We start from the raw sequence: 17,291 nt of genomic DNA on the forward strand, positions 1-17,291 counted from the left end.
CACTGCAGACGGGGAACACCCCACAAGAGCTGCAGTTTTGGAGATGCTCTGACCCATTCTTCTAGCCATCACAATTTGGCCCTTGTCAAACGCACTCAAATCCTTACACTTGCCCATTTTTCCTGCTTCTAACGCATCAAATTTGTGAACAAAATGTTGACTTGCTGCCTAATATATCCCACCCACTAACAGGTGCTGTGATGAAGAGATCATCAGTGTTATTCACTTCACCTGTCAGTGTTATGACTGATCAGTGTATACATATATGTATGTGTGTGTGTGTGTGTGTGTAATTAAAATGTGAGATCGTTAGATCTTTTTCGTTAGAATTATATTATTGATATTAAGCAAATGTGTATAAGATGGTGACTCTCGTGGCAACCCGCTCCATGTAAAATAAAATGGCTTTTATCAGGCTCTGGCTGAAGTCTCTCTCACAGAATTTTACAGGATTTAAAACATATTTAAATCTGTAATACTATAAGAAGTCTTAAAATTAAAAAGAGAGAGAAAAAAATAGGAACAGTAAATGAATAATGACTTGGTGCATTACAGTAATAAGAATGGCTTCCCATGCATTGCTATGCAGTTGGTTTTCTAAGTGATCACAAAATAATAATACGATTTTGTTACATTTATATAGCGCTTTTCTGGGTACTTGAAGCACTTTACATATAGAAGATACAAAAGTTAGTGAAAGCACACTTCTCCTCAACAAGCCACACAATCTGAGGTATCATTCATGCATAATGTTTGCTACAGACAAGATAAACACCAAAATGTGATGCTTACGATTATGGATTTGAACAAACCCCAAATTATAAGTATGACCTTGACTTAGCAAGTACCACCAATGAATGAATTCATCTCTCAGGTCTGCAGAGCAAAGGTCCAAGTTACCATGTCTCCCTCCTTAAACTTATACATGACTAATAATATTCTCATATTATGGCCACAAACAATAATGAATTAACCACATTGCACATACCTGCAGATGACCTGAAACAGAAGCACTAAAGAAAGCTTCAGAACAATGAGACAATAACAATAAAAGTTAAAATAATTTTTAATGCATACATTAATCTTAAATAGGTTGCATATCAGCAATCTGACAACTATAGGTTGTCAATAAAACATTTTACAAACCAGAAAGGCAGTCTGATTTGAAACATACAGTATCTTTGGCAGATCCACATCCAGATTCTTCCAACAAACCTGCCCATCTTTCAAGACCAAGTCCATATTTTCATGTGCGTTTATAAAGTGCAGCATTATACTATATAGTTCTGATTAAAATACAATCTTCACCAAATCAAAATGGAGTTGATCCCAAGACCTCACGAGAGGCTGAGTCTTATGATAGTTGAGATGGCTGCTGTATATGGAGTTAGTAATGATAAAAGCCATTTAAGAGCTCCGTTCTCCTGCAACCCAGTACTCCTCTGTCTGCATTTCAATAAGGCGAGATACTGTCCTCTGGAAGGCGAACACCTCCTCCTCTCCCGTGAAGATCGCCAGCGAGCTTCCTGCATCCTGACACATTAAAAGAGCTAATCAAATCACTGCCGCCCATCGATGTGAAGAGATCATCAACACAGGCAGGTTCAAATATTTGTTTCTAAAGTCGTCTATCTTTAAGACCTTTCCGAGGCTCATGCAATGACATTAACAGTAATTCTCGTTACTCCAATATAATTATATCAGGGTAAATTACATTCCGTAACATGATATATAGATATTTTACCATTAAAATACTGTTGTATAGCAGTAATGAGATTCTTTGAATTACATTAAAGGTGGGGTAAGTGGTATTTCAAAACTGCTTTGAAAAAGTGTCTCGGGCCGAGTACCAAAACAAACTTATAGCCAATCAGCAGTAAGGGGCGTGTCTACTAATGACAGGGAGAAGAGAGCGCTCAGTGCACGTCATAATTCAAAAGACACGACACAGGACAGACATTAGCCGAGCGACGACAGAAGGAGAGAGACGGCAGATAAAAAACAAATGCGGAAGATGTCTGTGGAACAAAAGAAGGCTTACGATCAGGCAAGAAGTGGGAGCCGTGAATCGTATTTCCGGACTATTTTTTTCATAGCTTGGCTGGTCCTGCGACTTATAGTCAGGTGCAACTTATATATGAAAATGAATTCATACTGACTGACAAGAATAAACATTTAGCTACGTCTACAGCTGCGAGAGGGCGCTCTATGCTGCTCCTGTGGCCTACCCCTGAAAAAATTAACTGAAAACTGAAAAAACTGTTAACTGAAATATTAACTTAAAGACAACTGAGAAAGACTGAACACAAACAAAATGTCCCCCAAAAAGAAAATCCTTTTCTGCAAATTACAAACTGCAGGTAGTAAAATATGCAGCCGAAAACGGTAATCGAGCAGCAGAAAGAAAGTTTGGAGTGAGTGAGAAACTTGTGAGGGACTGGCAAAAAGCAAAGGTTACTTTAACTGTAATGAAGAAAACAAAGAAAGCTAATGGCGGACTGAAAGCAAGATGGCCAGAGCTGGAGGAACGAGTCCACAGATGGGTGCATGAACAACGCTCTAACAGGAGAGGCTCAGCTGCGTGAGACAAACGCCGGTGTGAAGCTGGCGTTATAGTCCAGTATAATGCGACTTATCGAGTCCAGTGCGATTTATATATGTTTTTTTCTTCTTTATGACGCATTTTTTGACTGATGTGACTTATACTCCGGAGCGACTTATAGTCCAGAAAATACGGTAAATATCGGATTAGCTTTCCAGTGCTGGAGAGAACTCAAGGAGCGAAGGCTGAGGTTGCTAGCCTGACAAGCCAGACCCACATCAAGATGTTGGGTCTGGGAACACACCATAGGGCTCAATCCGAGGGGCGGGATAAACGGTTGTCTTTTAAATTCCCTCTGCATGCAATAGGATAGCGCTGCAACCAACCAGAGCAGCGAAGAAGGTGAAGCGGAGCTAGTTGATTGATAGATTAAACTTTTGCCGTATCCGGTCAGCAAAACTCCGAACACATCTTCCTTTTTTAAGAATGACTTCAGTGGCGTTCTTTGTTCTTTGTTCAAGCGGCCAAAGCCAATTTGAAAGACAGCTTCTTTGTTTACAAGTAGTACGTGGAACCGCCGCAACTCTGCCGTCATTATGTTAAGCCCGCCCTCCGACTCTATACACCATGTGATTGGCCTGACCAGAGTTTGGTTTTTCCAGCTAGCAAGCCAACGGAGAGTTGCTAGACTACCCTGGCTGCAAATCAGATTTGCTGCCGCTAGGTTGATTCTAGATTTCTAGGCTACAAGGTTGCTTTATTTCATTGATTTCGTTTTGTTTCACAGAACTAATATGTGCTGGCTTTTGCTTGAATATATTCGTGTGTCATGTTCGCTTGCTTGCGATTTGTGATCGTATTGTCGTTCACTTCAGGGATGATAATTACCCATTCATTTCCACACCTGGAGCGTCTAAACCTCCTCACTGTCTGTTTTACAGCATCAGCTCCCAAAGTGTGTCCGAAAAGTAAGATAATATACTCCTAATATGTCTGTTTCCTTTGGATCCTCTTTTCCAAAGGAAATATAAAGGAGATACATTCCTCTAATCTAGTCATTATTGTAATATTTTAGTTAGTTGGACTGTCATGCTCACGCTATCGAGTTGTTCATGAGAACTGTGTGTTTTTGGGATGACTTTTTCACTGAAAATTTTTCAGTTTTTCACTGAACACGCATTGCTTTCACTTATTGATGACATCATATCAGCAGATTCCGCCATAGTCGTTGCCTGGGTTACGTATGTGTGGGGCGGAGCTATCAAAATAGGGGCGTGTTTGTTTTGGTGATTTGAAATCAACATCGGTTACCAGAAAGCACTTAGCACAACTTTAATGAAAAAAAAATGGTGGGATATATAGTATAATAAATAGCACCGAAAATAGGCTTAATTTTATTTGAGCAAAATTAAAAATTTTTAGTTTGCGGGATGGAATTTGGTCAAAACATGTTTTACTGTTCAAAAGTTGTCTTTTAAATAAATGAATACTTTTGTTCATCAAGGATGCATAAAATTAATCAAAAGTTACAGTAAAAACATTAATAATGTTACAAAAGACTTCTATTTAGTAAATGCTGTTGCTTTTGAACATTCTACTCATGAAGAATCCTGAAAAGAATGCATTACAGTGTCTATAAAATATTTAACAACACAACTGTTTTCAACATTGATAAATAATAATAAGAAATGTTTCTTGAGCAGCAATATATATATACACATGCATACAGATCAGGCATAACATAATGACCACTGACAGGTGAAGTGAATAACACTGATTATCTCTTCATCACGGCACCTGTTAGTGGGTTGGATATATTAGGCAGTTTTGTCCTCAAAGTTGATGTGTTAGAAGCAGGAAAAATGGGCAAGCTTAAGGATTTGAGTGAGTTTGACAAGGGCCAAATTGTGATGGCTAGACGACTGGGTCAGAGCATCTCCAAAACTGCAGCTCTTGTGGGGTGTTCCCGGACTGCAGTGGTCAGTATCTATCAAAAGTGAAGGAAGGAACAGTGGTGAACCGGCGACAGGGTCATGGGCGGCCAAGGCTCATTGATGCACGTGGGGAGGGAAGGCTGGCCCGTGTGGTCCAATCAAACAGACAAGCTACTGTAGCTCCAATTGCTCAAGAAGTTAAAGCTGGTTCTGATAAAGAGGTGTCAGAATACACAATGCTAAATCCACATTGCAGTTTGTTGCAAATGGGGTTGCATAGCCGCAGAACAGTCAGGGTGCCCATGCTGATCCCGTCGACCGCCGAAAGTGCCAAAAGTGGGCATGTGAGCATCAGAACTGGACCAGGGAGCAATGGAAGAAGGTGGCCTGGTCTGATGAATCACATTTTCATTTTGATTTCCATCACCTGAATGGCCGGGTGCGTGTGCGTCACTTACCTGGGGAACACATGGCACCAGGATGCACTATGGGAAGGCAGTGTGATGCTTTGGGCAATGTTCTGCTGGGAAACCTTGGGTGCTGCCATCCATGTGGATGTTACTTTGACATGTACCACCTACCTAGGCATTGTTGCAGACCATGTACACCCTTTAATGGAAACGGTGTTCACTGGTGGCTGGATAATGTGCCCTGCCACAAAGCAAAAATGGTTCAGGAATGCTTTGAGGAGCACAACAAAGAGTTTGAGGTGTTGACTTGGCCTCCAAATTCCCCAGATCTCAATCCAATCGAGCATCTGAGGGATGTGCTGAACAAACAAGTCCGATCCATGGAGGCCCCACCTCGCAACTTACAGGACTTAAAGGATCTGCTGCTAACAGTCCATGCCTCGACAGGTCAGGGCTGTTTTGGCAGCAAAAGGGGGATCAATACAATATTAGGACGGTGGTCATAATGTTATGCCTGATATAGAATGCACAAAAATATTTTTCTTTTTTAATTTTTTAAAGAATGTAAATAGGAAATGATTTGTAAATTACCCTTGAAATGCCCAGATCATCGAATAAAACATGAGTGTCGTGAGGGTCATGATCGTCGTGATGTTCATGAACAAACAGCTCATCTAATGGAGCCTCTGCCTTCAGCACCACACGAACCTGTGGAGATATTCCACCCAACAGTCAGAGGTTCCTTTAAGACCTTCCAACAACCATCACAAGCTTTTCACGACTTACCTTGTGCTCATATAATGCGTCAATGAGAGTTATGAAGCGTCTGGCCTGCGTCTTCTTGTTCAAATTAAGCAGAGGAATGTTTCGGATGAAAACTGTGTCAAACACAGCAGACATCTCCAGGTAGTCACTGGCTCCTATAGGCTAAGAGTAAAAACAACACAATACTCATTGATTCTAGTTCATTTTAATGACTGAATGTGAGTTGGCATGGAAAACTCAAGCTTACCCGGTCACACAGCTCCTCAAAGGTGCAGTCTGCTATGGTCCCACATGCTTTGTCAAGTGTCAGTATTCTGCCATGTACCTTTAGAAATCTGGGTCGGGTAACTGTGATAAACAAAATCAACCTGAATCAAGATTGCATGGCTGGTAAAAAATAATAATAATTAGGGCCAGTAATTCGCAATTCATTTGGATGCAGTTATTTTGTGACACATATGTCATTAGAAATTATTTTGTTAAGAGTGTTTTTATTGATACACCATCAGTTACTAAACAAGACTGTTTTGTGTTATTTAGAAAACACATCAGCAACCAACTTACTGTCATTCTGTTTAAAGGCCATCTCATCAAACAGTTTATCAAGTGTTGCATCAACATCGGATTCACTGGAACTACATTAAAAAATAAAAAAATGTAATAAATAATTCATCACTTTCTTTATTTACAGATCCTTGGTCAAAGCGCTAACACTCACTGTTCAGGCAGAAGCATGTCATGTTTTGGATGTTAAATACTTTTTCCCATTCCATCTTAATATAAAGAGACCAATATAAGAAAGCAATTCATATGACAATATTCAAAAAGTGGCCCATGGTCTCATATAATTTGGATAGTTTGAAGACAATTATTATTTTTGCAACCCTGTTTGGTAATGCTAATGGTGCAAAAATTACACTTTATTACAGCTTTAATATGCTTCAGGAATCAAATTAAAGATGTATGTCTGTGATTAAAGAAAGAGTCAACTTGCATAACTCTTAAAGGATTAGTTCACCCCAAAATGAAAATTTCCTTATAATTTACTCACCCCCATCTCATCCAAGATGTTCATGTCTTTCTTTCTTCAGTCGAAAAGAAATTACGTTTTTTGAAGAAAACATTCCAGGATTTTACATCATATAATGCTTTTCAATTGCAACCAAAATGCTGAAGGTCCAAATCAATGCAGTTTCAAAGCGCTTCGATGGGCTCCAGAGGCTCTGCGTGATCCCAGATGAGGAATAGGGTCTTATCTAGCAAAACGATCTGCCATTTTCTAAAAAATAATTAAAATGAATACATTTTATTTTAACCTAAATTGTTCATCTTGCGCAGTTCTGCAAGATGCTAAGGGTGACGTAATCACGTCGGAAAGGTCACGCTAGACGTAGGCAGAAGTACCGACCCGTGTCCGTTAAGTCCACGAGACCGCAGGGTGTCCCATTTGTCATTTAAGGGCTCAGAAGGGTGCTCGCGAGCGCCCCCTTTGAGGACGATATGCGCCCACGATGCGAACTTCTGCCGACCCTGCACTGGTGCGAGCTACGCAGCCGACTTCTTCCCGGCAGTCAAAGCGGCATTACGTCGTGAAAGTGTGGACTCAGAGGAAGTCCGTGAGGGTTTAGTTTTTTTTTTGTTGAAAATGACTGATCGTTTTGCTATATAAGACCTAGGGCTGGGCGATATATCGCATGACATTGTTAGGCGCATCTCGTCAGTAAAGCCGGTTCCTTAATCACCTGCTTTCAGATAGAGCGGCATTTACTACACAGAGCCGTAGTTCACTGACAAGCTGAGCCATATCGCCTTAATTATCGCAGGCGATACGTCCGTGATAATTAATGCGATATGGCTCAGCTTGTCAGTGAACTACGGCTCTGTGTAGTAAATGCCGCTCTATCTGAAAGCAGGTGATGGCGATTTACTACTAATTAAGGAACCGGCTTTACTGACGAGATGCGCCTAACAATGTCATGCGATATATCGCCCAGCCCTAATAAGACCCTATTCCTCATCTGGAATCACGTAGAGCCTCTGGAGCCCATCGAAGCGCTTTGAAACTGCATTGATTTGGACCTTCAGCATTTTGGTTGCAATTGAAAAGCATTATATGATGTAAAATCCTGGAATGTTTTCTTCAAAAAACTTAATTTCTTTTCGACTGAAGAAAGAAAGACATGAACATCTTGGATGTGATGGGGGTGAGTGAATTATCAGGAAACTTTCATTTTGGGGTGAACTAATCCTTTAAGCCGGGCACAGACTACAGGAGTTTCAGGCAGATTTATGCCCGATTTACCCCTCCAAACATTCAGAAAAATCACGTCCAGGGCATCAGTCGGTTCTGATGTTCTCCCCAGGTTATCTGGAAATGCGAGGCGTTTACAGATCAAATCTTAAACCTCCCGATCTGCTCGTGGACATATTGGGACTGCCCCGACGATATCAAACATGTTTGATATTTAGGATTTTAAATTGGGATGATTACGACGATGATTACGCCAGTACTTCCAAAATAGCCAATGAGAGACAAGTCTACAAGGAGACGGAAGGGACGGAACTTTTGAAATGGCGACCACGAAACAACAAGCAGCTGACAATGGAGATGGCGGAACGACTGGTCGAAATGTGGCAACAACCACAATGTCCCCTCATATAATGTCTACAGCAAGTTGCCGCGACACAGTCTCCATTTTGTTTTCATCCACTTCCACGAGAGATCAAGTGAGGTGTTAAATCTGGCATGATCTTAAGAATATCTTGTAGTGTGTGATGCGCCACGATTTTCAAATATTGTAGTGTGTGCAGGTTTGAGATTTGAAAGAAGAAAATCTGTAAAGATTCTCCGTATCTGCGTGATGCAACCAGATTTCACAATCGGTTAAGATTTAAAAACTCCTGTAGTCTGAGTCCGGCTTTACTGAAATGATTTAAAGTTCATCACTAAACTAATGCAGTAACATCTCATTTTGTACAACATAATGAATTTACTCACAGGAAGAAGAGTTTTCCAGCTCCAGGGCGATTTCTTCTCCGATAGTCTATTCCAGAATCCAGACGTAGTGTTTGGCAATACTCCTGTTTAAAAGACATTTGATCACATGTAGTACTTCCAACTGAAAATAACAAAACCCAATTTTTTTTTGATTGTATTACCATATGTTCAACAAGGCCATTAAGTACAGCAAGTAAGACCAATGAACACTGCGCTAAGTGCATTATATAATGAACGATGCAGAAGTGCTTACCTTTAGCACCGCTATGAATGGGACAAAGTTCACCCTCTGCAATCCATTTTTGTACAGATCTGTGTAAAAAAAAATATTGTTCTCAGTACAAACGGGAATTTGAAAGCCAAGAGTTATTGAAAGAAACTGCACTTCTGTGATGCTAGGACAGTCACTAGATATCCATCCAAAAATGCAAATTTAACTTATGCACAGAATTGTAATATAGTATAAAATATTTGCAAATAAAGCTCTGTTTCCATCTGATGTGTTCTCTTGAAGAAAATAGTCACTTCCTGGGAAATTTGCACAAAATGTCTTTAATAAAAATGGAAGTTGCTGCAATCGGGGAAGCCAATGTGGCTCTTTTTTCCTACAGTACATCATAAATTATAAAAATAAACGCAATAAACGCTTCATGTTATCTTGCGTTCAGGGGGTATTCCAGAAAGCAGGTTATGTGACAAACCCGAGTATGTTTAAGAGTAAGTAAGCAAAATAACTTTCGTTTCCAAAAACAGGCAACTTGTAATTAGCCATAGCAACTCACTCTCTGAAGATAACCTGCCCTGGAGCAGCTCATGTTCCAAGGTTAGTTTGCTTAAGAGGTATTCAGATGTGTGTAATATAATTAATATAGTTAAATTATAGTAAAAAAAAAAAAAATTGTTCTTTAGTCAGTTATATAATATACAACATTATATATTAATTCTAAAGCACTTATAACAAGGTAATGTTAAATGTTAATTAAATTCAAATATATTTATTATTTTTGTATTGTCATCTTACACATGGATCTGCATTCAATTAATTAGCATCAAACAAACAATATAATCCTAATTATTAAAAAAAGAGATTAAAAAAAATAAAAAAAATTGCACAACCACCAAATAGGTGGCGATGTGCACTAAGTTATGTAAAACGCCATTAAACAAAAGAAGAAGTTGAATGGCAAGCTTTTTCTTTAGCCTGTTTCCATGGCGAATCATCGATTCGTTGCTCTGTTGAGGATGTCTTGTCTGTTCACGGTTAACATACTCCGAGTTGTCTGAACTTACGCACTGACGCGATTTTGGCACCAGCATACCTCGAGTAAGCCAGGTTTGGGTTAATCAACCGAGAGTTGAAGGTATTTATGGCGGTAGGTTAACCTTGCTTTCTGGAATACCTGATGTTTGGGAATGGGAACAAAATCATTTTGATGTCAGAATGACCAAACCAACATTTGAGATGCTGTGCGATGAAACTGATCCGCTGGTTAGTCCTGTTGTCCAAAGTCACATGAGATCTTTTGTTGCACACTGAGGGATTTATTTGGTAAATGTGTTTTATTCGTAGTTAATGCGCATGTTTTCTCATTGGATTAAAAAAAAAGTTTTCCGCCTCAAACATTTTTCGAATTTATGTGCATCTTGGCATTCCCATCCAACGTTTTATGCAATATCTCAAAATTGGCATAAAAATAGGTGGGTAGAAACATAGCTAATGGTGGTTCATAACTCAAACTGGAACACGCAACACACTTTTTAGTACAAGCAACTATATCACCCACATACCCGGATGAACGCATATAACACCGACGTACACTCCAGTGACAACATATCAATATTTTGACTCTTTTCTGGATTATTTGCTTCTTACCATCGGGTGGCCGGTTGGACGTGGCAACAACTACAACCCCATTCCGGAAGAGGTTCTCAAAGAGCTGCTTAAGGATCATGGCATCTGCAATGTCAGTGACCTAATGAACAGAGAAAGCAAAAGAAACCTTAAGTCAATACTGATGACTCTCTGTACCAGCTTGATTGTCACTGCATGGATTTAGCTGGATAAATGGACAAAGCTTGATAAGATTGCACTGATACAATTACAAAGTGAAACATTCACCTGGAACTCGTCAAAACACAGAAGGCAGGCCTCCTCACTGATCTCATCAGCAATCGGAGCAATGGGATCGTACGCCTTTGCCATTTTACCCACTTTTCTTTTGGGTAAACTTTGCTTGAGCCGATGGATTCCTACATAAACATGACTCTATCTGAGTGAGAGCAAATAATGGGAACTTTACTATTTTGGCATAAGTTTAATCATACATGGGCCATTTTTGGGCTCCAGGAATACTTCAGTCCCTCAAACATTTTTTAATATGTAATAAATGATGGACCTTGTGTCAATTTCTGGCTTCAGCTTAAAAAAACATTGAAAATAAACCATATGAAAATAATGCCCATATCAGACAACAATGGAAAATAGCTTGAGGCAAGGAAAATGTGTTGTGCTGGCAGTTAATGGGTAGTCATAAAATGTATTAAACAAATAGTTATAGTAAAAAACAATAAATAAATAAATATAAAATGACCAGAATTATCAGAGCACAAACAAAGAGAGTACGTTTTAACAGGAGTACATAGTCATAACAAACTTACGTTTATGTACATCCAACATGAATCCATGAAAATGGACCCTTTTTTTCTTCTCTGTCTCTACATGATTATAAAACATGTCCATAACCATAGTTTTTCCTGTGCCTGTAAATTATGAAATTCACATTGATAACAGAACGGAGCAATTTATTTCCAGTACGATAAAGTTTATCTGACACTATGTGAAAGCCACGACATAACGTCGCAAAACTTACCAACGTCTCCAAATATGTAATAACCTTTTGGTGGCTTTTTCTGGGAGAAGAACTGTTGCAGATGTAAAAGAATCAAAAACATACACAGTACAAGTTAGAATTAGATAATAAAAAAAAAACACTTTCACAATATCTACAGGATATATTTTGGCGGATACAGGCAGGCCACACAACTTTGTGTCGTTTACCTTTGAGAAAAACGATGAGCGGTCATTGCTGTACCCTCGAAGATTCTTTTGCATCTGATCCAGTTTTTCCATAACAGCCTTTTGCTGCAGATCTTCTCGTAACTGTCCATCTCGAATAAGACTGTTGTAGTGCTCCAAGGGTCCGCCAAAACTGCTGCTTGGAGAGGTCGTGGCGCTGGGCTCTTCAACCGTCTGAGACAGCACACTTGTGGCAAGCCCTTCAACATAGAAATTGAATTAAACAAGAGTTCATGGGTTGCACTTTATTTTACAGTATGTGCAATTAGAGCGCTCTTATCTAAGAAAGTGCTTGTCACATGTCTGTCTTGTCTTTGTGTGAGCACATGGCTGGTATTTGTCATTGCTGGCCATGTGCTTTGTCATGTTTGGTGTGAGCACATGGCTTGTTGTCACTAGGGTTGGGTACCATTCACATTTTAACCTGTATCGGTATCGGTACCGGTACCCAACGGTACCTTTTTTCGATACTTTAGGGATTTACATCAATAACTATAAATAACCTGTAAGTCATTTATAGAAGTGTTATTGACATTATGCCAGAGCTGCCCTGGTCTCTGTCTGACATTGTCTGTAGGCTACTAGGTACTTAAATTTAATTAATAAAAACAACCATATTATTTTTTTCTTTTTAATTTCATTTCTATGAAAAGATTTCCCACAAATTATGTGTTGTGTATTTTCTGGTAATCAAATGAAGACATAAGACATTCATTTAATTTATCTTTCAATTTAATTAAACTTTTTTTGTCAAACAAAGCTGCACAACTGAGCTTTATACGGTTAAAATTAAAACATTAAAACCGAAAAATTTTAATTTATTACTTAAAAAATAAAGTTTTGATTATTATTATTACATTTGTGTTAGTATTATTAATTGAGACGTATCTAAATTCTACTGTACAGTGATGTATTTGTCAAGATAAACCAGACTTTTATTTTGACGTGTTGCCGTTCCTTTGAGTTTCTGTGTTTATATGACGACGGTAGTTTTTCTCAACGGTAAAATACTCATAAAGTGACTCTCAGTGGCTCTGGAGATGACGTTCGTGCGTTCATGTCTTCATATGAGACGGCAGAGATGGAAACACGCGACCGTCATAGTGATCGAGGGGCGGCAGTGGCTCAGTGGTTCATGTAGGTTGTCTACAGGTTCCACCTGACCAAGTGCCGAGGTGTCCATGAGCAAGACACCTAACCCCAGCTGCTCCCGACGAGCTGGATGGCGCCTTGCATCCAGCTGAAACCACCGTCGGTGTATGAATGGGTGAATGTGAGGCAAAAATGTAAAGCACTTTGGATGACCGTAGGTCTGTTAAAAGCGCTATATAAATGCAGTCCATTTACCATAGTGTGTGTGTGTGTGGTAAACTGCGCTTCTACGGCATTCATTCGCACAGAGACACGCAGGATTCGTGTAAATAGTCTTTTTTGTGGTTTAATACTGGTCTATATCACCACATGCGTTCTCAGGTACTGAAATTTGGTACCGATTGATTTAACATGAATCTGTACTTGGTAGTACCGACGTAATTCGGTCGGTGCCCTTAAAATTACAGAGTTCGGTACCCAACCCTACTTGTCACGTGTTCCTTGTGCCATGTGCTCTCCTGTCTATTGTCTTGACCCCACCCCTCTTGTTATCTGATTATTGATTCATTTGCTCCACCTCTCCACCTGTTTCGAATCACTGTTCAGAGCAGTGTTGGATCTCAGCAAAGCGCTGAAACGTCAGTTTCGCGTCAGCTATCCCTATGGTTTTCCCCCTCGTGGGTGTTTTATTATTAAATAAACACCATTTCTTTCTGCATTTGAGTCCTCGCTCCTTTTCACCCATACCCACCCTGACATAAGAAGTGGTGTTTATTTAATAATAAAAATATAAACAAAACAAACTAAAACTTACAAGACACAAAAATCTGGGAAACATGAAGCCAACGGGAAACACATGAAGGGTAATGCCGAGTTCAGACTGCACAATTTTCAAACTCGTCGGATCACTGCTCTTTTCACACTGCATGACTATCTGGGCCAGCATTCAGTCACTGCTGTGTTCACACTGCACGATGGAACGCGACAGGGGGTTTCACACTGCATGACTGTACAAGAGGAAGAATCGCCGACAGCTCTGTCACGTCCGCAAACTACGTTTCAAACACACGCGAGAAGTGAGAAGGAAACAACGCAAGATCACACGAGCGTCAGACTGGAGTTCTCGCGCGAGACTGGAATTGTTATTACAAATATAGACTGCTGTGCAGAAACTTGTGGTCCAAATTGTCTGTGCGCTGATTTGCAGCAAAAGGAGACAAAGAAAAAAGATAATGGTGGAGGAAATGGTTGGGGAGACAGAGGGAGCAATGATTGTGTTCTGCAAGAGAGTTTGAGGTAAATAAATATTTTTGCAATGTGCTACTGTTGCGGCTGGTCAAGCAAATGTTTGTGCTTTGTTTCTGTTTGATATAATTGTAAATATATCTAATAAAATACTGATATTGTGGTCTATAACTCCTCCCCGAACCTCCAGCTGCCCTGTATCTTGCTCTCTCATTGGCTGTCGGTCATCACCAATGTATTTTTCAGTCAGAACACATTTCACACAGCAGGAGTTTGAATCACCGACAGGTCCAGAAATCTAGCATGCCAAATATCTCTCGTCACTCACGTGCACGAGCACCGATTTGCCTATGATTTCGGGCATTTGTCTGCGATTTTGCAAAACCTGTCAGTGAGTCAACATCGGGGCTAAAATCGGGCAGTCTGAACTCTGCATTACAGAAGACAACGATCCAACACAAGACTGCAAAAACAAAGGGATTAAATGGGGAATAAACAGGTCAGGTAAAGAGGGAGGACGGGTGTAGCAAATGAATCAATAATCAGATAACAAGAGGGGTGGGGTCAAGACACTAGACGGGAGAGCACATGGCACAAGGAACATGTGACAAGCCGTGTGCTAACACCAAACACATGCACATGGCCAGCAATGACAAATACCAGCCATGTGCTCACACAAAGACAAGACAGACATGTGACAGTGCTGAGTAATATAAGGCAACAACATGGGTTAAGGTTGGGTTTAGGGGTAGGATCAGTGTTAGTACCTAGTTATTACCCAGTTATTGTAATCACTATAAGTACATAGTATGTACATGCGGAACAGGACTGTAAAATAAAGTGCTACTAGTACATGTGTTGATCTGCCTATTCATCTGCCTGTCTATTTCTCTTGCTTATTTGCAAATATTGAAGGAACACTGTCAACTTTCTTCTTATTTAACATCAGTTTTGGATAGACTAGTTGTCAAAAAGTTGATATCTCCTTAAAGCCACAATATGTAATTTTTGCCGCTAGAGGTCGCTTATTTAAAACAAAGGTGTAACTTGATGATAATTGATTTTGCGGAGCTTGTATTATGCCACAGACGAGCACTTCTGCTTCTTCCACTCATGCGTATGTGGGGTAACACAGCGCTGTTTTATCATATTAGATACATTTGAGTGTGTTATGCTATAATGCTACTCTGTGCGTTCACTCGGCGGCTCTGAGAAACTCGTTGCACACTGCAGTAAGCTAGATCGATGTTAGGCATGGTAAAACATGGTACTCGCGGTAAATCAAGAAAACCAGATTTAAACATATAGCTCAACACAGTCTTATTAAAGGTCCAGTTTTTCCTGTGTTTTTGAAGCTTTGATTGTGTTTACAGTGTGCAATATAACATGTGTTCATGTTTCACGTGTAAAAAAAACAGTATTTTTCACACAATTTACTTATCTGTATACTGCTGTTTTCACTGTCCTAAAAACGGCTTGATGATTTTCTTATTCTATGAAGTCCCTCCTTTAGAAATACGTAATGAGTTCTGATTGTGCCAGCGGTTCCCGTGTTGTGATTCGACAGCAGCTTAGCGCACGTTGCCCGGAAAGGTCACGCCTTTTACCATAACGGGGAGATGTATGCACTCAAACTACAGCCCCTGAAGGCCAAACAAAGGTGATTTGACTCCGGGATGAAAATAACAGCATCTGGACGACATGGCGACAAACGCACTACAAACGCAACCGAACGCAACACTTCCTCTTCTCCACGTGGGAGAGCAACAAGACCATGCCCCCTTTTTTACGTATTCTTGTGGGCGGAGGTTAGTCAACAAACTGTTCTACTGACGTAATTAAAGCAGGAAATACCAGGATGTAGTCCAAACCGGCCGTTCGCTGGAGGCTTTGAAAGGGAACTTCAGTTAAATAAAATATCTCGCTTGGCATTGAACTTTGAGCTTTATAATTTTACAGGTATTATTTATGCTCTAACAGCAACATTACACACTAACTAAAGTTTGAAAAATGGGATCACGAAGAACAGGACCTTTAACAATGATTAGTTTTCTGTTGCTCAATGTATCCCAACAGTTGCTCACCTGTCTAATAAAACACATCATATGTTAAAGCATCTTTGGTGTGTCCATGGTTTCTACAACATAAAATTGAAATCGAGGGTAGCTCTGGTATGATGTCATTGATAGGCAACGCATGGACACGGTCCGTGTCCTGGTTAAAATGTATTATTTCTCTGGATTTAAATATTCTTGGAATCATTTGGAATAATGTAAGTCAACAAAATATATAACACTGTTCTAGTGGTTTTTGGATATTTTAATCGAAAATCGTACATAATGTGCCTTTAACTAACTAACTTTTTAATCAATAATACATTTTTCAAAAGTTTAAGATTTTTCCCCCACATATGTTGGTTTCAAACACCTAGTTTCAAACAGTTTTAAACTATAACTTATGTAATGTCCTACAAACTAAAATTATAATATTATCATCATTTCTGTAAAAAAGCTGAATAAAAAAATATGCGTAAACAGAAAAAAAAACCCACACTTGACAAGAGTGAATTTCTACAACATACAGTTCAAGAAGACTAACGTTATAAAGACGTTATAAAACCGTTATCAAGACGAGTATTATAAAATGTCTGGTTGGAGAGTATTATAAAAATGAGTATTTTAATAATATATTTCTCTTTGACTCTTCTCTCATAGGCCACTGTAATATAAAACACTGGTGTTCCGGTATTGTCAGTGTCAAAAGCCAACATAATGACATTTATCATAGAAATATTACTGTCATTCAGTTGTCGTGAAAACTCTTACCTCTTCTAATACAGCTGATAATACTAGGCAAAGTTGACTTCGACAGAAGCTTGTTTTTCATACAGAACTGAAGTCCAAGAGCCACCAAGAACGCTTTACCGGCTGCCATGATGATTCAAACTGCGAAAGCTTTATTGAAACTGCGCTCTGAACAGTGGGAATGGGCGTGGCTTCGTGTAAGGGGCCGTACGATTAATGAATAATTAATTTTTGACGTGCCTCTTTGCTCCATCCACAAATAACGTCAGACAGAATGACCTCATTTATATTTATAAGCTGAGACAGCCTTCTCATGTCAATCTAAACATGCGTTTAAAATAATGCAGACGTTAGAACCGGAAAAAAACCCGAAAGAGAATGATCATTTTCACATTTTGTTACACAACAGCTCATGTTAGTCACTA

At 39.5% G+C, this 17,291-nt stretch overlaps 1 protein-coding gene across 1 annotated transcript; it reads right to left on the reverse strand.

Annotated features, from left to right (window-relative positions):
- Positions 1-1,049: 1,049 nt before the first annotated feature.
- Positions 1,050-17,011, reverse strand: afg1la (AFG1 like ATPase a). Its single transcript, XM_079833751.1, has 13 exons — positions 16,888-17,011; positions 11,708-11,925; positions 11,520-11,571; positions 11,308-11,409; positions 10,769-10,899; positions 10,523-10,622; positions 8,903-8,961; positions 8,650-8,732; positions 6,216-6,286; positions 5,899-5,999; positions 5,673-5,813; positions 5,478-5,594; positions 1,050-1,533 (listed from the first exon to the last, which is right to left on the reverse strand). The coding sequence occupies exons 1-13, from the start codon at positions 16,994-16,996 to the stop codon at positions 1,408-1,410; spliced, it is 1,410 nt and encodes a 469-aa protein (XP_079689877.1). The 5' UTR covers positions 16,997-17,011; the 3' UTR covers positions 1,050-1,407.
- Between the last annotated feature and the right edge of the window lie 280 nt (positions 17,012-17,291).

Source organism: Gobio gobio (assembly GCF_949357685.1).
Source record: "Gobio gobio genome assembly, chromosome: 13".
In the NCBI taxonomy this organism is placed as follows: Eukaryota; Metazoa; Chordata; class Actinopteri; order Cypriniformes; family Gobionidae; genus Gobio; species Gobio gobio.